General features: G+C 40.1%; 2 protein-coding genes across 2 annotated transcripts in view; both read right to left on the reverse strand.

Annotated features, from left to right (window-relative positions):
• The window catches only part of LOC134622284 (NACHT, LRR and PYD domains-containing protein 12-like), a 1,346,881-nt gene that overhangs the window by 1,237,056 nt on the left and 86,564 nt on the right, over positions 1 to 23,261 (reverse strand). The gene's annotated exons all lie outside the window — the stretch shown is intronic.
• LOC135932524 (stonustoxin subunit alpha-like) lies at positions 5,287 to 22,893 on the reverse strand. Its single transcript, XM_065470005.1, has 4 exons — positions 22,860 to 22,893; positions 21,036 to 21,074; positions 8,480 to 8,500; positions 5,287 to 5,816 (listed from the first exon to the last, which is right to left on the reverse strand). Exons 1-4 carry the CDS (start codon positions 22,891 to 22,893, stop codon positions 5,287 to 5,289), a joined length of 624 nt encoding a protein of 207 aa, XP_065326077.1.

A 23,261-nucleotide genomic window follows, 5' to 3' on the forward strand; every position in this document is an offset into this window, starting at 1 on the left:
GAGAAGGTGTTTTCTATCCTTTGCAGGCGGCCTGATTTCCACTAGAGAGGGACCCAGGAAAGGGATAGACCACTGGAGATTCACAAGTGTAGGGGGTCTCTCACCGGGTATGAGTGAGTTCAGGGGTGAGGGAGGAGTGCGGATTGAGCTCTGCTCGCACTCTTATTCTCTCATGCCCCCGATCAACTTTAGGCTCGCTGATACTTTGGTGTGAGTAACCTTAAGCATGAGTGTTCTCAAGTGGGAGCGGGCAGTTCATTACTAAGACCACCTAGATGACATGGGGTTGTCTGGTTCACTAAATCACAGAATGCCGAGAGAGGGTCAGAGTGGGTAAAGTGATCCTAATGTCCATGACGCCAGGGGTGGACAGGGAAGCAGCTGAATGGGCCAAGGAGTGACCCAACATAATGTATGGCGACCTCTGGTGGTCCAGAGGTCGAGAGAGGGAGTATTGAGAATAGAAATATTTTACTGCTATTATTTGCTGCTATTTTTATAATCATCATTACCATTTCATGTTAATAGTGAGGTTGCATTCAGAGGCATTCAGATGTTCAAAGATATGGGTATTATATTAGTCTTTATTACAGGTTGTTATAACCACTTCAAATTGTGGAGTTGAATTTATAATTTAAAGGTTTTTGAATGTTTTTGTATTCTTATACTGAAGTCTTCAGTGGGTGAGAAGCTGACTGCAGGCTGACAGGAAATGCGTCTGCAAGCCATGCTTTTGCAGAAGTGAAACTGTTCAGAGAGCAGATGCACACTCTGTGCACCCACAGACAGACGAGACATACACACACATACAGACACAAATAGAGAGGTCACGACACGTACGCAGTACACAGCACGCACGCGCCCCCGCACGTGCACGCACACACACATACACACCATAGTAGATCTATTTTGGTAGGGCAGAAGTGAAGATGTATTTTTGCTGCAAGTGCAGAATTGTGGCGAAGTACTTAGAGGAAGTGCACCAGATCCCCCACAGGGAAGCGACAGCGAAGACGAGCTGAGGGGAAGCACCGACCCGAAGACTATGTTCTTTTAAAACTATGTTAAAGGTTGTTGACAGAACATTTGTGGTTTAGGCTGACGTATGCTTTGTTTAAATCTGCCTAGCAACAGAAAAGGGGGCTGTACTATCTTAACCCTATAAAACCGCTGTCTGAATATGGTAAAGCAGTTCAATACTGATTGGGTTGTTGAACTCACACATGTGTTCATTAAAATGCCGTCTAAATTGCACACGCCTGGATCTGTGGTTATTTATGGATTCCTCTCTCAACAATGAACCTTAACATGACCCAGGACAACGACACCTTCATTATTTTCTTTAATGTAATTGGTATCTATTTGCAAGTTTTATTGTCATGTACAGATAAACAGTTTGCCAATAATGAAATTCTTTGGCTTGTGCTCCTCAGCTTTACATGAGCACATAGAAAGTGTGAATTTACGTTAAGGAGGAAATATTAAGAAAATAGCAGTAATAATATTATACTACTACTACTACTACTACTACTAATGTACTAAAGCTCTGGTGGCTCGAGCCAATCCAATGAGAGCTTCTGGTAGAGGGGATTTGGCGAGGAGCTATGGGGTCTGCGGTGTGTGTGAAAGGGAGGAGAGATGAGCTATCAAATGTAATTCTGAGAGGCTTTTTCCAAAACTGTAACTGTTAACCTTTAAAACGGGCTGATATCACTAACTGTGATTAGCTGCTAGCATTTAGCCTAGAGTTGTTCCTGCTTAGCTCACACTCTGCTCAGTATGGATGTATTCAGCTAATGCCAGCAATTGTTGAGACAGCATAAAAACAGTAGATGAGTTAGTATTCAGCTGGTTATTTAATTAAACTGAATACCAACTCACGTCTTGCCGGATTGATATAGGCAAATCTCGTGTGGTCCTTCTGCTGGTGTGAGCTGTGGATTTTGTGTGACCAGGAGGACTGTGTGTTCTGTGCCCTGCTGGCGGCCTTGATCCCTTTCGTCCTACCTGTCCCTTTTAATTATCCGGAGCAGTGAATATTGATATTTGCCTTCAAACAATCAGTAAATAAATTCAGCAGTTCAATAAATTCAGACTGAGGCCGTGTCTCAATATTGCATACTTGTGTGTACTTGCGTTCTTGTGGACTTGTGATACATCATCAGTCACAGTTACTGTCCAATTCAAAGTATGCATCAAGCCAAGTACGCTCAACCTACCAAAACACAATTTTTGACTTGTGTGGACTTGAATAAATTAATTTTACAACAGGTCTGAGAAAATGACTGAGGACAAGACTGACAATTGTAAGTTTAATAAAATAAACTACTTTATTTATAAACTGCATATTGTGCATGTTATCTTTGTCTGATATTGAAATTAGTTTCCTTTTTTCATGTTTGCCACACTTAAATGTTTTAGATAATCAGTTGGGAAGGAGCCAACATCTAACAGAAACACATTGGTGTTTGTGTTTCTGTGAGTCAATTCCTGGTCCTTGATCATTAACATGGAAATCATGCATGAGAATTTGCATATTAATGATCAAGGAACTGCCCTCCCAGCCATTTGGTCATTCAGTGGTGCTAGTTTCAGTCATTGTGCAAATTTGCTGTTTATAAGGTTGGGGAAACATGCAGTCAGCTGAGACTGAAGAAGTCACTTAGATGAGTAACAGAAGTTTTCTCCCACTGAAAACGTTACATCCAGATGAACTGAATCAAGCTTTTGCGAGGTATAGTACAGGTAAAAGCTGGACAAGCAATGTGAAAATAATAAGTATTGTAAATATGACGTTGCAAACCCTGCAACATTTTGAAAATCTGGAAAATTCACAGAAAATCATAGGCAGAGTTTATTTGAACCTGGCAAAATGGTTCAAAATGGATTTAAAGCAGATGTAGCTCATGAATAAACAAAGAAACTTTTTAAACAAACATGCAAACAGTGCAAACATTAAATGTTCCGTTGGGTCTTTAGAAGGCTAACATGATTTGTTTACAGTCTTCCAATACTGTGTTCATTGCTGTTGTATGCTGATATAATAGTTTTTCACAATAGTTTTTGTTATTAGTTTCACGGGTTATTAATTTGATTTTTAAAGATTTAAATATTTTCTAGCTATTTACCGTCTAATATTTAAAGGATAATATTTATAGTTAAAGCTCAATTTACTTGTTATTTATGTACAAAATACATTCAGGTCAGATGGGATTATTTGTTTTTTAGTCCAAAATGGAAAAAAAAGTCTGATTAATAAATGATAATAATAATAAATAATTAAAAAAATATTATTATTATAGACATGACAGAAGACACATTTAATTTCTAAATTATTGATTGATTTATTTTTAATGAAAATGAAACAAAGATGAAAGTAACTTCGTACAGCCCCAAATGAAACAAATATTATTATAATTATTGTTAAAGCAATACAGTGATTCTTTTTCAACACCTTATCCACACCTTGTCCTTCTCAAATTTTTAGACTAATGTCTAAACTATCTAACTGCTATGTTAAGTGGTTTCTATTAGTGATGGGATTTCCGGCTCTTTTTAGAGAGCCGGCTCTTTCGGCTCGACTCACTAAAAAGAGCCGGCTCTTTCGGCTCCGAACCGGCTCTTTAGGGTGTTTTGTTGCTTTAATCAATTTATTATCACAATAATATAAAATTATGCACAAAAGGAATTACTAATTTAAGAAACAGTGGTTTTATTTATATATGTTTATATATAAATATATTCAGTGGCCCCTAGAGACACGTACAAACTCCAAAAAGCACGTACAAACTCTAAAACGCATTTCTAGCGTTAACTGAACTTCCAAAACAGAGCTACCTAGATCACTTAAATTACACAATTGAAAGCATATGTATATTGTTTGTGTATTTATACACAAGCACTCATATATATTCAAATAATAAAAAAAAAAAGTTCATTTACCTCTTACTACCACACACCGGTCGTTGGTACTTGCTGGCTTGTGTAGCCTCTAGGTAACAAAAGCTCAACACTGCGCCTAGCATTCTGGAGCACTTCTGTTGTCTTTTGTACATGTTTTGGAGTTTTTACGTGCTTCTGAGGCTACATCCACACGTACACGGGTATTTTTGAAACAGATATTTTCTGTTTTCCTTTTAAAAAATAATCCCATCCACATATAAATGCAGAAATAAAGGAAAACGCTGCTAGGAGCATGCCAAAGCAACAGGTGCCGATATATTCCTAAACGTGTAGAAATGTTGGCCAACCAGAAGTCTAGAAGCCTCGGTGGGAAATAGTAAACAAAGATGGGGCATAGAAGCAGAACCAAGTCGTATGTGTGGAGGGACAGTAACTGTGTGTGTATATGTAAGCATTTAAACACTGCAGAGAGGACAATTAACAGTAACAGTATTGCAGAAATTCATTTCACCGAAACAAAATGTGGCGCACAGTGTGACTTCAAAAAAGGCGCACATCTTTGACGCTGCGTTTTCTCCGTTTTAGTTTTAGAGAATATCCATCCTGACAGGCATTTTTTTTAGAAATCTCAGTTTCCAAAAATACCTGGGTACGTGTGGATGTAGCCTGAGTTTTTATGTGTTTTGGAGTTTTTACGTGATTCTGAGTTTTTACGTGCTTTGGAGTATGTACGTGCTTCAGGGTTTGTACGTGTTTTGAAGTTTGTACTTGCTGCTTTGTCTGTAGGGGCCACCGTAAATATACTTTTATTTAGTCACTCCCCATAAAATGTAATAAATAAATCATATAATACAAAAACCAACTAGTCACTGTTAAACATTTAACTATTTAAATTTTCAGCTTTTCCTTTTAAACAAATTTAAAATGAAACAACACAAAACACTGCAAACCACAACACAATTAAATATAAATTAAAATATGAAAAAGGAGATGCATATTCTCTGTCATATGGGCCTGCATGAATAAACTTTCTGAATCCTTTATCATCTGCAACTGAAAATAGTTGTGGATGATTACTATACCTTTTTAATGTGACGTTGTTGTCCCTGGCTCTCTCTCTCTCTCTCTCCCTCCTGCTCTGTTCCTCTGCTACTGAGTGTAATTACCGCCCCTCCCCCCAGCGCAAAGCACAAGGCTCGCATGCAGAGTGAAGCGGAAAAAAGGGCGAGAGAGAGGGGGAGAGAAAGGAAAAAAAAAAGAACCGACGGCTCGCGATAAGGAGCCGGCTCGCGTCGTTCACTTCAAAGATCTGGCTCTAAGAGCCATTTCGTTCGCGAACGACCCATCACTAGTTTCTATAACAGGACAATTCTTGTATTAAACTCAGAACAGACACACCGAGGAACCAGGGCTGAATCCAAACCCAGGATAAAGAGGTTCAAAGAATTTGGTGTTGAAGGTGTGGAGGTGGATCAGAGTGCCAGAGGAGACTCTGTAGAAGGACAGAGTGCCAGCAGAACAGTCCACATACACTGCTGCTCTGTTAGAGACAGAGGAGGAGGAGGAGGAGATGGGTGTTTGTCTGTTATTATGACAGACAACATGAGAACCATCAACAGAGCAGTACAGACTCCAGGACTGAGCATTCAGTCCAAACAAACAATCCTTACTGCCTCCTTTCCTTCTGATTCTTCTGTAACTCACTGATATATAAACCCACCCTCTCCACTCGACCTCCCAGTAACAGCGACCAGTCAGACCATTTCTACACAGCAGCTGAGACCAGTAATCAAATCTGTCTGGATGTTCAGGATATGACCGATCCTTCTTCACCCATGTCACCTTCCTGTTGTTGTCAGACAGTTGGAGGTGACCATTTACTGTGTTTGTGTCGATTGTGAGTTGACAGGAATCTGATGGAGGGAACAAACACAATCCAGCTGCAGTTATTGATCCATCATCTGTTCATTGATTGACACTTTGATGATGACTCCTGACATCAGAATGATGAAGATGGTTGAATGTGTGCTGCTTTGTTTTCATGAATCCCGTTAAAAACACACTTACACTTCCTCAGATCTGGTCTCAACCATCGGACTCCAGCAGGCTCCACCCTGAAAGGAGGAGGGGGTAAGACCACCATACTGTTAGACACTGATAAAGGAACAGTTCAACATTTTCACAGATGCACTTCAATCCATACGTGGATCAAACTGCTGATGGACTGATCCTTGATCTGTCACCACACCACTGTATTGAATGAAATATGACTGATTAAAACGGTCATCTTCATTATCTTTATGTTTCTCTCCGGTTTAGCTGTAAAGGATACTTCCCTGCATTTGCTACCAGCTGGTTATCTTCTCTTGGTGTCAGTGTGGCTACTGTACATGACTTCTGACCTCTGAGTGAGTGGAGCATGTGTTTAAACGCCACCTATTCATGTTCTGATTTAACAGCAGGTTTCTCCACATGCACAAAGAGACACTTCTGCCTCTGTCACACAAACAGTTGACCATATATTTGTTTTTGAATATTTCATGGTCAAACTATTAAGGGACCAGTGTATTTCCTCAGAAAACACTCTGATCCTCATGTTAATGCACTGAATGCGTCTGCTGTCAGCTCACATCACTGAGTCACCTGTCAGACTCATTCTGTCTCCTGAAAGTCTGAAAATTAATTTGTCATTAAGGTTATTTCCAGTCTGAGTTATTGTCACATTACTGACAACTCAATGAAGACAAACTGGGAAGTAGAAAACCATTGAGTTTAGAATATTTATTCTATTCTATTAAACTAGACCATTATATCTCCAAAAGTTGATTCTGTTCATCTGGACGTAGTGTTTTCAATGGGAGAAATGTTTCGTCACTCATCCAAATGACTTCTTTAGTCTCAGCTGACTGCAGGTTTCCCCAAACCTTATAAACAGTACATTTGCATTCAGTCATTATGCAGGAGTCATTTGGATGAGTGACGAAACATTTCTCCCATTGAAAACGCTACGTCCAGATGAACAGAATCAACTTTTGGAGATTGACTTACCTGGATGATTGAGCATGCATTCAGAGATGCACAGCCTTGTTTCCTTCTCATAAAACACGTGTCATCATCCTATCTAATTCTAAGCAGCAATTATTGCACTGAATCATTCTGCTGTAACCCTCTGCTGATCAGAGTCCAGAAACCAGACCTTGATTTTAAATAGACAACAAAGGCAGTGATGAGCAGTCAGGCTTGGAGCCTCGATTTCTCCATGTTCACTTTTCTAAAGTAGAATCACTGTGAAGATGACTTTGAAATCGTTGTGCTGGTGTGTGTTGTTGGTTTTGTATACATACATAAAAGTTATCATTAGCATACAGATTTGTGTTAGTGTGTTGAAGCGTAGCTTCAGGTTTATATTTTTAACTTTTATGTGACAATGTAACTGAATAACAAGAAAGTATGTGACAACACTGTAAAATGTAATATTGTGTTTAATTAGTTCAGTAGACTGAACTCAACATGTTCTCACTCCCTAAGCTTAATATTTTACGCTAGGTGACAAATCGTCGACATTTAACACTTTCCAGTACCCAAAACGTTTTGAAATGACGAGATGGGAAAAATGAGAAAACATCAGAATCGTTTGGACTCAATCTACACATGTTCGTTCAGTTTCTTATTAAGGTTATGGTTAGGATTAGGGATGAGGTTAGTTTTAGGGCTGGAATACATGGCTGGAATGTCTATCACCGGATTTCATAACCTGGCGTGTACCATAAGGAACGCATAAGGAGGACGGGGAGAGGTAAGGAGGACGGGGAGACGTAAGTGACGGAAGTGACGGACAAGGTAAGCGACTCATGTTGTAACTGACGTCAGACGCCGGAGATTTTGGCGGAAAATTAAAGCGAATGGTAGTTTAGATTTGAACAAATTCCTTTAAGCCTCAATATTACCAAATACACTTATCAATTGTCTTACAACTAACATTATTTTTCTAAATAATCTCCAACACCCTGGAGAACAACAGGGAGAGTTTAGAGGCTCTCCAAGATTACATTGATCAGTGCTTTTAGGATCTCGTGATGAAAAGGGCCAGTGTGCAGTTTCCCCGGCTAAATCTGAGACGCCGTCGTCGAAAAGACTTCGCCCGGCAGATTCCCCCGGCACAACATCGCCAGCCTGCAAAGATATTGCCGACATACTGGAGTCAATCGACAAGCGATTGTCCAGTTTCGACGCAAGGCTGTCCTTGGTGGAGATTCTTCACCGGGAATTTAAATGCTTGCGAGAATCCCTGAAGTTCAGCCAGCAGCAGGTGGAAACGCTTGCTGCTGAAAATGCCACGCTAAGGGAGCCGGTGAAATGTCTCACAGACAATGTTACTGAACTAAATAGAGAAAATAAAAAAATAAAAGAATCAGTTATTGATCTACAAGCTCATAGCATGCGTGACAATCTGGTATTTTCTGGTATTCCAGAAGCCGCTGAAGAGGACGCGGAGACCACGGTAAAAAGCTTCATCAAAACCCACCTGAAGCTGCTGGAGGAAGAACGGTGAAGAACATCGTCTTCGATAGGGTACATCGTCTCGGCCGTATTCGACCTGCGGCTGGGAGACCACGTCCTATTGTGGCCAAATTCGGCCACTTCAAACAAAAAGAACAGGTGAAAAGCCGCGGCAGGGAATTAAAAGGAACGGACTACAGCGTGAACGACCAGTTCCCCAAAGAGATCATGGAACGACGCAGGGTCCTCTTCCCAATCCGACGTGGCTTCATCCAAAAGGGCTCCCGTGCTGTCATCGCTGTGGACCGGCTGTACGTGGACGGACAGCTCCACCGCGACCCCGACATCACTCCGTGGCAGTATTAACTTCACACCAGATAAGAATCCGCTACACCCTTTCCCCATCCACTCACACTAATTTGCATTAACATCTGTCTAAATTAGTAGTATTAAATCGCATCTTAAGTGTGATATCATAGCAAAATTAACACCGTCACTCTCCGTCAACGGTTTGATTGGAATGTTTCCGTTTTTTTTTTGTTTTTTTTTTCCTCTCGTTTTTTCTTCTCTCTTTTTCCCCCTCTTGTTTTTATGCTGCTCACCCTTGTCCTTGGTTTCTTTCTTTCTTTATTTTCTTTCACCGCTTCGATCACCTGCTTCCACACTCATCCACAAACAACATCCTTTATTTCGACACATATGCACAGCACGATCACGCACAGTCATGTGCTCAACGGCAGCACATTTACATCTGTCAGACAGTGCACACAGACCTACAGGATACACACACTTAAGCCAAGCGAACTCATATTAGTAAATATGCAAACACATAGTCAGACTCAGGGAGCATCTCGCCACATATTCTTTCTCTCTCTCCTTTTCTCTGTTTATGAACAAGTGATGTTTTCTCTCCACCTGTCTAAGCGACACACACAGCGTACACCCCTAGTTATACACAGACATCTATGGGTGCACTAAGATTCGTCTCATGGAATGTAAATGGAGCTGGATAACCAACTCAAAAAACTACAGGCCGATGTTGTCCTTTTACAAGAGACCCACAGACCTCTTAGAGGTCCGAATGAACTTAAAACACCTGAGTTTCCTAATGTGTTCTCAGCTTGTTATAATTCTAGACAAAGGGGAGTAGCAATTTTAATACATAAAAAAATTAATTTCACAGTACTCGATACAGTTATAGATCCAGAGGGCAGATTCTTAATCATTAAACTATCTATACTGGATAAAAAGCTATGTATTGTAAGTGTATATGGTCCAAATGTTGATGATCCCTCATTCTTTCACGGTTTTTTCAGTGCACTCTCTGAACACTTAGATGGCACACTTGTTCTTGGAGGCGACCTCAACCTTGGACTAAATGAAGAAATGGATAGGCTCAACACAACAGGAACTCAGCATAATTGGCAGTCCACAAATATAATCAAACAGTATATGAGCGACTTTGGTCTTTGCGATGCATGGCGCTCCCTTCACCCCACCAGTAAGGAATATACTTTTTTCTCACATGTGCATCGCTCCTACTCTCGTCTGGATTATTTTTTGGTCAGCAGCTCACTGCTGAGTGACATTTCAGACACTGAGATTCATCCTATAGCTGTCAGCGATCATGCTCCTGTATCTTTAACACTAATGCACAAGAATAATACTACACCAAGTAAAAACTGGAGATTTAATACATCACTGCTTCAAGATGAAGACTTTATTAAATATTTTAAAAAAGAGTGGACTTCATATTTAGACTTTAATGACACTCCCGGAACATCAGCTTCTGTTTTATGGGAAGCAGGGAAAGCTGTGATGAGAGGTAAAATAATTTCTTTCTCATCACATAAAAAGAAAAAAGAAAACAAAAATATTCAGGAATTAGAAAAAATCATCAAATCACTAAAAGAAGCCTACGCGTCCCACCAAGATCAGGAAACATTGAACAAAATACGCAAAACAAAACTAGAATTAAATGAGATAATTGATAAAAAAAACGAAATTCTTAGTACAAAGACTACGCTTACAAAATTATGAACATAGTAATAAATCCGGTCAATTTCTAGCAAACCAGCTAAAAATAAATAAAGAAAAAACAACTATATGTGCTGTTCAAGATTCATCTGGCAACACAATATATGAACCGAAACAAATAAACAACATTTTCAGGGATTTCTATAAAACGTTGTATTCACCACAAATAAACCCATCTAAAAAGGAAATTGATCAGTTTTTAGACAACATAACTCTTCCAAAATTATTAGACTCTCAAGCAATGGCACTGGATTTGCCAATGACGCCAGGTGAACTCCAGGAAGCCCTGATAAGTATGCCCAATAATAAGGCTCCAGGTCCAGACGGCTTTCCTGCAGAATTCTACAAAGAATTCTGGACGATTCTAGCACCAGTTTTTTACAGAACGTTGTTGGAAATCAAAGAAAAGGGTAGACTTCCATCAAATATGAATTCTGCAAACATTAATCTCCTGCTAAAACCAGGCAAAGACCCTGTATATCCCTCAAGCTATCATCCAATATCCCTTATAAATGTAGACCTCAAAATAATCTGCAAAGCTCTCTCAAAGAGACTAGAGAAAATAACCCCCCTCTTGATTCATTCTGACCAAACTGGTTTCATAAAAGGTAGGCACTCATCAACAAATACACGTAGATTACTTAATTTGATAGACTACTCATACAGTAAAAACCTGGAAACTACAATATTTTCTTTAGATGCAGAAAAAGCGTTCGACAGAGTTAACTGGAAATTTCTATTTGCAACTTTAGACAAATTTGGTTTTGGATCCTCTTTCATCAACTGGTTAAAAATATTATATAATTCCCCAACAGCTTGTATCAGAACGAATGACCAGACATCCTCCAGCTTCTGTCTCCAGAGGGGCACCAGGCAGGGATGCCCACTCTCCCCTTCACTGTTTGCAATTTTTATTGAACCACTAGCAGCAGCAATTAGACAGAATACAGTAATTAAGGGCATAAAATGCAAGAATGTGGAACATAAAATCAGCCTTTATGCGGATGATGTGTTACTGTATCTCCAAAATTCACAAACCAATATCTCTGGGGTAATTGAATTGATAAACTCGTTTGCAAAAATTTCAGACTACTCAATTAACTGGTCAAAATCTACAGTCCTTCCGATTAATTGCTCCTTCCATAATCCCTCTTCTTCTCCACTGCAATCGGGAAATATAAAATATTTAGGTATTAATGTTTCTCCCAAGCTTGCTGATCTAACTAAATTAAACCATATCCCACTTTTAAAGAAAGTAGAAGGAGATCTGGCTAGGTGGAAATGTCTACCCATATCACTCATGGGAAGGGTTGCCGCTATAAAAATGATGGTCTTACCAAAAATAAATTATTTATTCTCAATGATCCCAACTAAACCGCCGCAAGATTGGTTCAGATCTCTAGATTCATATATGTCCAAATTCCTTTGGAAAAATAAGCCACCACGTATAAGCTTAAAAACACTACAAAACACCAAGGATAAAGGAGGATTAGAATTACCTAACTTTCAGCACTACTTCTTAGCCAACAGGCTTCAGTTTATCTCAGGATGGCTAAAACATACACTCTTAGATGAACCTTGGCTAGATGTAGAACAAGCACTTTGCAATAATCTAGAGATTTCAGATCTACCATTTATCAGCTCAAACATCCAAAGACATGAATGCTTCAAAAGCGTCAACATCAGCTCTTCTCTAACAGCATGGTGGGAGTTTCTAAAATTGACGGAGTCTTCATTAATCCCTTGCAAACGTACACCTATCTGGAACAACCCTGACATATTACAAAACAATAATATGATAAACTTTTCAGATTGGAGTGGTAAAGGAATCAAATATTTAGAACATATACTAGAAGGAACAGAATTTATTTCATTTGACAGACTAGTTACACAATATGGGATAAACAAGAAAAGATTTTTAGAGTATCAACAAATTAAATCCATAATAAAAAAGAAATTTAAACCGGGCCAAGTTAAGCTACAAACACCACCAAGTGTGGTTCAATTTCTTACTCTTAAAACCCCCAAATTACTTTCCAAAATATACAGAATGCTTTCTAAAACAGATGAATCAATATCACTTCCTATTGCAAAATGGGAAGCGGATTTATCAGTTAACTTAGACCAAAACTTCTGGTCTCAGATTTGCTTAAAAACCTTTCATCTAATTAGAAATCCCAGTCTTCAATTAATTCAATACAAAATACTACATAGAGTGCACTATACAGGCCATCGGATGTTCAAGATGGGCTTTACGTCTGCCAACAACTGCTCACACTGCCAAATCAATTCACCGGGCAATTATATCCACGCTCTTTGGTTCTGTCCACCAGTTCAGAAGTTTTGGCGCGAGATATGTGAAGACTTATCAAAGTGTTTGAAATGTAACATGCCAACTTCCCCTTTAGTATGTTTGTTGGGCAGCTTAGATAATGTCACTCCGGAAAAGAATATAGCCCATATGGTTTTCACTGCCCTATGCATAGCCAAGAAAACAGTCCTCATGAACTGGAAAAATAAAAATAATCTTAATTCTAACCAATATAGAAATTATCTATTAGATTACATTAGTCTTGATACAGCCTCTGCCACCACATCAGATCAATTGCTCTGGGCTACTTTGATCAGCTCCATCACCTAGTGGGTGTGGGGGGGTCATAGTTTGGTCCTGCCTTCACTGTTGTGATTGGTGTGGGGGTTGGGACGGGCTTAGGGCGTCGGGGGGTTCCCCAGGAGCATCTTCCTTGGGGGGCTCAACCAGGGTTAGCGGTCATTGCCTATTAGGGGCTCTGTTGGCTCTTAGGTAACGTTTCCTCGTGGCTGCGTGTAGCGGGGCTAGAGGAGGGTCTGTGCTGACGGACGTGGGTTACTGACCTGGTAGCCTGGCTGCCCCTGGGTGGGTCCGGGATGGGCGTGAGGTTCTGGGGGCGCTCTGTCTCTGTGCTGGGACCCTAGCCGGGCCTGGTTGGTGTGTTGCCGGGGTTGTGGGTGTATGGGGGCCCAGCTCTGGCGCAGGGTGCCGCTGGTGCATCGAGAGACATTACTCACACTCTCATTACACATACATATAGGATCTTGGGGGTGGGCACGCCACACAGAATCCAAATTACCATCAGGGTGTACACCTCACCCCTGGCGTCGTTGCCCACCTCTCAATTTTAAATACACGTAGACATTGAGGGCTAGCAGGAGGGGCTATGCGCTTACCTACTGCTCTGGCAGGTAGCTCCATGCCCTCCTGGGTTTTAAATGCACCTTAGAACACACATACATCAACACTACATATGAGCGGGTGGAGGGAGGTTTGGAGTCTTCACACACCCCCGTTCTCTGCGGCCTGTTGGAGTGGGGGGGCTAGGAGGAGGAGTTGGCCGTCCAACTGGGGTCTGGTATGTGGGGCCTCCCTGCCGCTGCGGAGTCGGGGCGGTCTGCTTCTCCCCACCTCAGGGAAAAGGGTAACACCATCTGGGTCTGGGTGCAGTTTCCCCCTCCAGGGGCAAGGGTACCCAGACCCGGTTCTTAGAGTACGCTTGGGGAGTGTGATTGTGTGTACAGTGTCTCTTTATGTCTGTCTCCACGTTGGTTGAGTGTGGAGTAATTGCATTTGAGAGCATGAGGGTGGGAATGGATGTTTGTATCTGTGTGTGCCTGTTTGTCTGTGTCTATATGTCAGGTTGGGTATCAGACGCCACCTCTCTGGGGACATCTCAGGCCCTCCAAGGTTTGGAGGCCTATCTCCCCCCACCACTTCCCCTGCCAGTGGCAAACGCCCTCAGACATTGGTGCGTTGGTGGTTCTTTGTGTCTGGTGATGGGCGCCCAGGTACACACCGGCTCACTCCTTGGCGGCTGCTTATCCGGGCCTGGAGCCTGGGGCTCGTTCGGGCCACTTCGGAGGTGGGGTGCCCTCGGCCTCTCGGCCTGGGGCTCGGTCACTCAGGCACAGCTGGCTGCCGGCGGGGCTCACGGGCACGTCACTGCAACCCCCTCTGGCTTCTGCTCCGCGGCTGCTGAGTGACGCCTCATCTGGGACTCTCCTCAGCTCTTTCTGGGATAGTGACGCGGCTGCCCCTCTGTTGGTCTTCCCTGGTCTCTTGTGTTCTGGGGGCCTCTGGATGTCTGGAGTTTTGATCTCCTCCATACCTGCTTCATGCCCTGGAGGACGGGGCAGTGGCCCCCCACACCCTCTAGCAGATCATTACATGAAGGAACCTTTTAAAAAACAAGCGCGTCCATGTTCACAGGTGTACACACGGATGATTACACACACAAACTACACCCTTTTTGGCTCCTACCTCAAAGCACACTGTGCGCTGTCGATCTTACGTGCTGCACAATAATGTTTAACATTTAATATTTACTGCCATATTCCCATATATCATTGTGATGTTGTTTATTCTATTACCCTTGTTTTCTTCTGCTTGTTTTCTTTTTTCTTTCTCAACAGGTGATCCAGGTGATCGATATATGTATTTTTTTGTCTGCTTACTCTGTTGGTTTTTGTTTTTTGCCCTTTTTCCCCATCCCTCTTCTCAGCTGTTTTCCTTTCCCTCTTTCTTTCTCCCCTTTCTTTCCCCCAGAAAAGTCTGTCCCGCATTCAGCAAATGAAAAATAAAATAAACAATAAAAGGTGAATCAAATAGACCATTACGGCAAGGCTGGGATGGTCCGTTTGGTAAAGTAAATCCGTTGGGCATCTTTCTTTGCCTTTAGACAATAATTCTGATGGCAAAAGAGCCAAACGGGACAGGAAAAAAAAAAAATAAATAAAAATAAGCATCCAGTTTATCTTTTTGAGTGAATGATTAAGAAGAACAAACAGAGTGTTTCTATATGGAAATAGTTTCTGATTCATCTTCAGTCCATCGTCTGATTAACCTGACGTTCATATTTCTGAGTGGGAAGTAAATGATTCCTACATCATTTCTGTATTGCAACAATTGGACTTCTGCTGTGTTGCTATTTGAAACCGTGTTTTAAGTATTAAAAAACAAACCTGGTCTTCCACATGAGTGTGTCTGCAGGTTTCAGCACTATGAACATTAAACACTATAAAAGACTCATAAGTTCCTGTTCAAAGGTCAGGTGCCTTTAGATCAATCATTAACCTGCAGCAGGTTCTAAGAGTTTCACTTTCAGCAGGAGAAGATATCAATGAGTCACGTAAATGAGAACTACAAAGTCTGTGACACACAATTTACTGCAAACTGCATGAAATTTGAGCCTGAAAAAAATCCAGTCTTCTGCCTGTCGTGGTTGTGACAGCTGCTAGTAGGAGAGTTTGTTTTTAGGAGGTGGAGATGTTGTCAGAACCAGTGTGTAATCGGCTCTTTGTGTAGACGCTAAAAGCTGTGAGCCAAAACTCTCTGCTCTGAAACTCTTCACTCAGTCCTCACGCTGAGACTTTAGAGGCTGAAGAGCAGAAATGAGCTTCTGTTTCTCAGCAGTGCGCACACAGAGAGCCACTTCTCTCTGCTCAGTCTGAACAAATCAAAGTGAAACGTCTGTGAAAACACAGCTGCTGATTTTAAGATCGGATTAATGCCTCAATGTTTCACTGTCAGTTTGAAAAATAAATAAAAATGATTTGAAGCAAGCAGGAGGCAGATTTTCACAATAAGAGCACTTTGATCTTAATTCAGTTAATGTCAAACTGTCACCAACACTGCTGATTTGTCTCAGTCTCTGAGCGGATTCAGGCATTACTCAAATAATAAAGGATTTTTATTACTATTATACTTTTCATTAGTCTCCAGGTTGATGATTATAAACAGAATTATTAAAGTTTTTATCATTTCAGGCTGAAAATCAACATGAATTTGTTGCTAATCAAAGAAGCTCCTTTAATGTCTGTCATTAAAATCCTCACACAGACTTAAAAAGGCGACATTAACATTAAAATAAATGAATGAAACTTCAGCTGAGAGCTTCATGCAGTCATCATCAGCAGTTCATAGCAGTCACAGCTTTTTATTATGCAGCTTTGCAGGAATTAAAGTGAGCGAAGTGTCAGAGTTTGTGTGAGAAGCTGCTTTATGGACAGCTGTAGACACGTCTTTATTATTTCTTCATAAATCAAACACACAGGTTTGTCTGTAGATGATTTAAAGTGTGTCGCTGTGCAGTTAAAGCTGTTTGTGTGACGCCCTGAACTCCTGTGAATGAAACAGCCAATCAGATCCATCAGAGAGAGAGCAGGAAGTGTTGTGTGTTTGTGACAGAACAAGGAAACAGTGATAATGATGAACATATAGATCCTCTGATGACGTGTTTGTGTTTCCTGCTACAGTAACACTTGTTCATCTGTTGCTCTCCTACACTTTCCTATAGATAAAGGAGAAAAAGTCCATTTAGTTTCATTTCCTAAAGCTCAGAGTTACACTTCACATTCCTGCAGTCACATCAAAAAGCTTCACTTTGGTCCAACATCTACATGTTAACATGAAACACAGCGAGACTGCAGAACATCTGGAACATCTGCACTTTGACCCAAACTGTTACACTGTAAAAACGATAACTAGTAATTGTTGATTTGAGTAAAGTTTTCAAATTAAACTGACTTAGAAATAAAACTTTCCATTTACAACCTAAAATAGCTTGTCTGCCCAACAAATTTCTTCCATTGTTGTCCTAACTAAGATTTTCTAGCGAGCATAACAAAGATTATCAACTTTTGAGTAGATTTTTTGAGTCGAGTTGGGAACCGGTGGGAAACCCCGTAGGTGACTGGCACACGTTGTGGTCTGAATAAGTTTGAACTAGACCAAACGAGTCTGAGCAGACTGTGTGATAGTGGTTTGTCGATGTGTTCTGAACTGAAAACCTGCTAAGAAACTTTGAACAAACGTGGCCAAAATTGGATGAAAATTACAATTTTTCGACCATTACGGATTTTACCTGGTCTGAAGTTGGAGTGTATTATTTGACCATTCTTTGGACAGGTGCGGGAGCTGCCGGCCATTTGCCCTAGCAGGTAAGCTAACGACATCTGTTATTAGGATTTTCTACAAGCGCTAGGCTGCACCCTCCTGAGGACCCAGGAGGGTGGAATGAGTAAAGCACTGAAAAAAAGCCAAACAATAACATATTTAAGTCATCTAAGGGACTTATATATCATGTTTAAGCTAGCGAAGGACCGCGCGGGGGGTTGAAAATGATATGCCAGGAGTTCGCTGTTCTCGCTGCTCTAGCGAGCCTTGAATCCCCAGCTAGCTATCGAAGCTGGTGGTAACAGACGTCTCCGAAAACGTAGAAGCATTTTTGCAAAAATGTGTTGTCTTAATAAACTGAGCAGATATTTGAAATTTACACAGCTACATTCTCGCCTGAAAATACCTTAAAAGTTTACTTTGTGACCCAGAAAGAGTAATAAGAGTAATATTAAAACTAAGTGGCTGCCGCCATTGTTTGAAACTAGAATCGGTTGGGCCGCGCTATGAATTCTGGCATAGGGTGGGCCACGAAGGATACACCTGACCCATCCTTCAAAGCTGTGGAAAGCATTGTATTGTTTTGAGAGCCTTTTTGTTGGTGGAGTATTGATTTTATGTACAATTCCACGGGTAGACGCGATCTGTACGGTCCGACTTTGCACATGCGCAGTAAGGATCGGGGAGTCCGATCCGTAACTTTTTTTTCTCGTTTTTTTTTTCTACATTATATTGAAATGTTTCATTATTACAAACATTTTCTTTCAGGCGGAGAGAGGTCGTGGAGTGTCAGCCTATGGTATCTGAGGTCCAGGAGAGATGACCTGCGCTGTTTTCCTCTGAGGAGGTAAGACTGTCCTAATTTATTTATAATTTAATTATTATTCAAGTTGGGCATGATTTATACTTATATTGAAGCAGTACGGTATTTCCTGGGGTAAATCATTGGCCAACTTTATTATCTTGTGCTACCACTCCAGTCAAGGCCCTTGCCAGTGTTATATTGAAATCCTTACCCTGAACATTTCTGCCAGTACAAGAGTCCCCATGCTAAATCGAAATTGTGAAACAGAAAGGCAATCTCATAATTTTGACTTAGCATGTATTTTTTTTCTTTTTGTGCTAGAAATAGGACTTTTATAGTCTGAGATTGTTAGGGAAAGAATACTAGGGCAGGTCACAGAATCTGATTGGTCACAAATTTTGGTGCAACTTAGAACATAATATGTATTTTCATATTGATACTGGGTTTTGTGGGGGGTGTTTCTATTCCTGTGCAAAAGACGTATTCATGAGAGATTTTTGAAGTAGGTAGGTTTTGCTGTTGATGACACAGTCAGGCATATAACATGGTGCAAACTGTCCAAGACAGCTACCCAGGAATTTTCTGTGTTGAATAAATGACAATATTTTGGTGAATGTATTGTTTAGATATCTGAAAATTTCATCGGATCACAAGCAAAGACCTCCTGGGGACCTTCAATGCATCCCTTGACAAAGTTGTGCCTGGCCTGCTGAAACTGTACTGGTCTAAGAAGGGAGCTCTTGGTGAGGAGATGGAAGACCTCCTGGATAAACTTGATGAACAGGTGAGTGAAGTGCTCCTTTATCTGACATTTTCAGAAGAGAGTATACTTTTCTCTTAACAGAAACTGAAAAAGATGTTGGCTTCAAATAAAACACATCAGTGGACATGTCAGTAAAAATGAATGTCATGAGTCATTGCTTTGTTCTTATTTGGCAGTATTTTATTTAATTTGTAAAATGAAAGTAAAATTGTTAACATGGTGGTGCTTTTGTAATTTGGGGGGGGGGTACGTTTTGCGTGTTGCTGGGTCTGACCTGTGCTTTACTTTCATTACTATGAGAGTTCTGATTTTGCATTGTGTATAGTACACCATGTTACTTCACTAATTGAAATTCTTGTTTTCCACTGAATACTCTTTAGACATCCAACACTGTGTCCAACGGGCACTGAGAGGCCTGCCCATTTTCCTCAAGAGAAGATGCAACAGAGGTTTTCCTGAAGTGCTTAGTAAGTACAAAAAAGTAATGCAAGTAAAACTAATTGCTATGAGATGTTTTTAAAGGATGAGTTTATCCAAAATGGAAATGTACACTTTCTCAGTGCAGTCCAGATAATTTTATAGTGGGAATTGCAGTTGTCATAACTCTCACTCCTTTTTTTCTGCTGAGCAGCAGCTGGGCATTGTTAGTGGTTGTTCCATAACAGAAAATATTTTTGTACAAAACTCACAAGGTGGCATTAATTAAAAGAAAATAAGCTTTTTCTTCTTAAAACCTCCATGGGTCAAACGACCAGCATGGTATAGAGGTTAAAGTTAAAATCTTTAGAAATTTGTTTTGTCTTTAGTTTTTCTTAGCTTTCAATAATTCATATTTTACTTTTCTTCAGGACACTGACATTTTGGAACCAGTGTTGAACGGTGCATCAGTTGCCATCCTCACCATCCTACAAGATGACGATGCTGATGCGTCTGTGCGAGAACATGCAGTTGTGTTGGAAGGGGACATCGTGCTACATTCCAGATCTCTCTACTGCCCTGGCACACCTCTTTGGCCTTCTGTATGCCCTCAACATTGATTATCCAAAGCAGATGAGTTTTACCTTTGAAGCAATTCAGGCCATCTTATTTTGGCCTGGTCGGATGATATGAAGGTGAAGTGGATAAATCATTATTCAAAATGTAAATTTTAGTCAGATGAATCTGTATTGTTGAGAATATATGGTGAAAATTTGTCTTGTAGTATTTTAAAAGATTTGCTATAGTGTTAGTTTCCTCTTCATTGATGGTAACATTTCTAAGAACTTTTAACTTCCATAGTTCATCATAGTAAGCCTGTGTAAAATGTCAATGTCTGGGTACATAGGCAATCGTTTGTAGCACTACCCTATTTAATGTGCAATAGTTATGTTCAGCTTTTACAAGACGGTCAGGGTGTGTGCATGAATTATTAAGTTGCTGGACACTTTTCTTTTTTGGTTCTGGACTCTGGAATTTTAACGTCTCTGCTGGGGTGCTCAAAGCACCCAAAAGAAACTGGCAACACATTTTTGTTTGTTTGTTATTACTTTTCTTTCTTTCCTTTTGTTTTTTTTAACAGAAATTCACCCTACTACCCATGACATTCTGAAATGTACTGAAAAGACTGTTGAACAAAATAAATAAGCTTTTAGATAACATTGAATTGTGCTTTGTTTTATTCTATATCTATTTATTAAGTGTTTTTTCAAGTATAATAACAACATACATTTTCCTTTGTTTATATAGGTAAATTTTCAACTCACTGGAGTAAGAATTGTATGATTACTCAACAAGAATATCTGTGTTTGGTGAAGGCAGAAATACATGGCATTGAAACCAGAATTTCTTCGTTAGACTTCCAGGATTATCCTAATTAGGTGAACAAGAAGATCCAAGTTGGCAGAACTTGTAAATCTTAGTTGAGTCAACAACAGTTGGCAAAAGTTGAGAAAACTCAAAAATCTCTTGCATCATGTTGCCTTGAAATTTTACGTTTTCTCAACATTTTCTTTTTTACAGTGCATGTGTGCGCAGTCACATTGGCAGCAGACATGTTTCAACAAACTAGTCATATCCCGGCCCTACATTAGCTTGTTTAATGGTTAAGACACTGCAGGTACCACCACTTACTACAGACACCGATGTAAGTTTGTAATACTCTGTTAATTTAGACTGAAAGAATATACAAACAATATTAACTCACATTATATATGTTAATTACTAATTTGCTTATCGCATAATTTCGGCTACCATTAGCTTTCATGGTTTTCGATAAACAGCCCACATACCTGTAAAATAACAACACCCCAGTAAAAGTCCACATATATAAAGGGTCTACACTCTTTCTCACTGGTGTGTTAGCTTTAAAATCTTATTTACCTTCAAGTGTAAAACTCCAGATGGTAGTAGATTTTCCAAAGCGAGAGACAAAAATGGCGGACAGTGCAGCCGATTTTTCCTTTCCAGGGGGCGGAGCTTGAGGAGAAAACACGACTAACTTGTTTCTTTTCAACATGATTTGTTCTAAAAGAATGAATATTGTTAAAGAATATGTGAAAATTAAAAGACAAAAATATGTTTAGACGTGAAATTTAAATTAGTCGTGCTGGATATATGAAGTAATTTTATGCAAATTCAACAACCACCCTATTGCATTTGTTTCAGTGTAGGATGCAGCAGTCTGTCACTAAAGGAGCTCTGCAGTTCAGCAACATTTACATGCATGGGGTGGGAGACTCTGTCCATCAGAGATGTTATTTTGGCCAGAGTCCTTCTGTCTCCCACCACTTAAAGACTTAAAGAATGCACAAGCATTTACCTAAAATCTACTCATTTAATCTATCATCAGTGATATTATTAAGTACAATTATAATGCATTGTTCATCTCCCTTAAATAAACAGGCAGCCTTAATGTATGAAATATCCATATACAAAAGATTATCACTTGTCTACTGATAATATATTATACTAATAATACTAAGATTATCATTTGTCTACTGTATCAGTGGCCGATAGTACCCCACAGGCCTCAGTGTGAGCTTGAAGACATAATGTTTAAGTAGTTTAACGTGTCGGTGCAGACGATAAACACATTTTGAATGAAAGCCGGGGAACTTCATAGCACAAAAACAAGTGACTATTCTTTGTGATCATATGGATCGGTCCCTCATATTACCATTATTTCACCCAGCACAGGGATAAACCCTGCAGGTATGACAACAGCAGGTGTATCACTCCTAACGTTTTCCACCTGGAGACAGCATTTACACTGAAATCTGCCTTTGGTGGCTTTTTTGCAGCAACTGTGACATTCACTAGTAGAACTGACACAGAAAACAAAACAACGACTACACTACACACTAACTACACAAGACAACACACTAACTTGAGACTCCAAACAGGGTAAACGTCACAAGTCTCTCACCTGTGAAAACTCACTTTCTCCCTTTATTTCTTTTGCTCGCTCACTCCTAAAACTTCCCAATCTTCCTAAATAACCAAATGTCATGTTTCCATATATATTTTTGATTGTTTGACAAAAATAGGGAAGGGTGTTTTTTTTTTCCTTTGTTGCTCACAAGCGGAGAGTGTTTGCTAGCGCTGTCCTTATAAAACGCCATTTTTACCATCTCTTCCCGTAGTAAACGCCTCTGTTTTATTTAGGAAAAAAACATTGCATGTACTTTTGATCATAACTCTGGTTTTACGTGGCCTATCAACACAATTTAAAAACTGGTATATAGTTTGAAGTCAGGACTTGTGACAAAAGTTGAAATGGAGACTCTGGGTCCTTAATAGTGCTATAAGAGCTATACTAGTGCTGCCATATTGCATCACACTCAGTGCATTTCAATCATTTTGATAGCTAGCAAAATAATAATGAGAATTTAAAAAAATAGCATGTGTAACGTACATGTACTGGAAAATTATTTACTAGCACTCACCTATCATGCGACTGGAGAACGCAAACTCCGCCATTGTCGTTTTCTGTCAAACACTCATTAAAACGGCAACCTCCAGGTATGTTAGCGCACTCATCCCCGAATGTCCGGGGGAGGGGCGGGGTCACACATTAAAACAGACAGAGGCGCAAGGCAGCCCAGGCGGAGAAACTTTGCTTTTACATTTTGCGACTCATTTTATTTCTCTATCTGATAAGAAAAATATTCAGTCAGATAGTTATTTGTGGTGAATGAAATACAGCTACACCTTCAAGCACTTTTAAGCACCACATATGAAATGTAAGCACTTTTCAAACCTTGGAAAGACAATATTAAAATTCAAGCATTTTCAAGGATGTCAAGCACCAGTACGAACCCTGTAAGATAGTCAAATTGTGAGATGTT

This window comes from Pelmatolapia mariae, linkage group LG3_W (assembly GCF_036321145.2).
Source record: "Pelmatolapia mariae isolate MD_Pm_ZW linkage group LG3_W, Pm_UMD_F_2, whole genome shotgun sequence".
NCBI classification, from domain to species: Eukaryota; Metazoa; Chordata; class Actinopteri; order Cichliformes; family Cichlidae; genus Pelmatolapia; species Pelmatolapia mariae.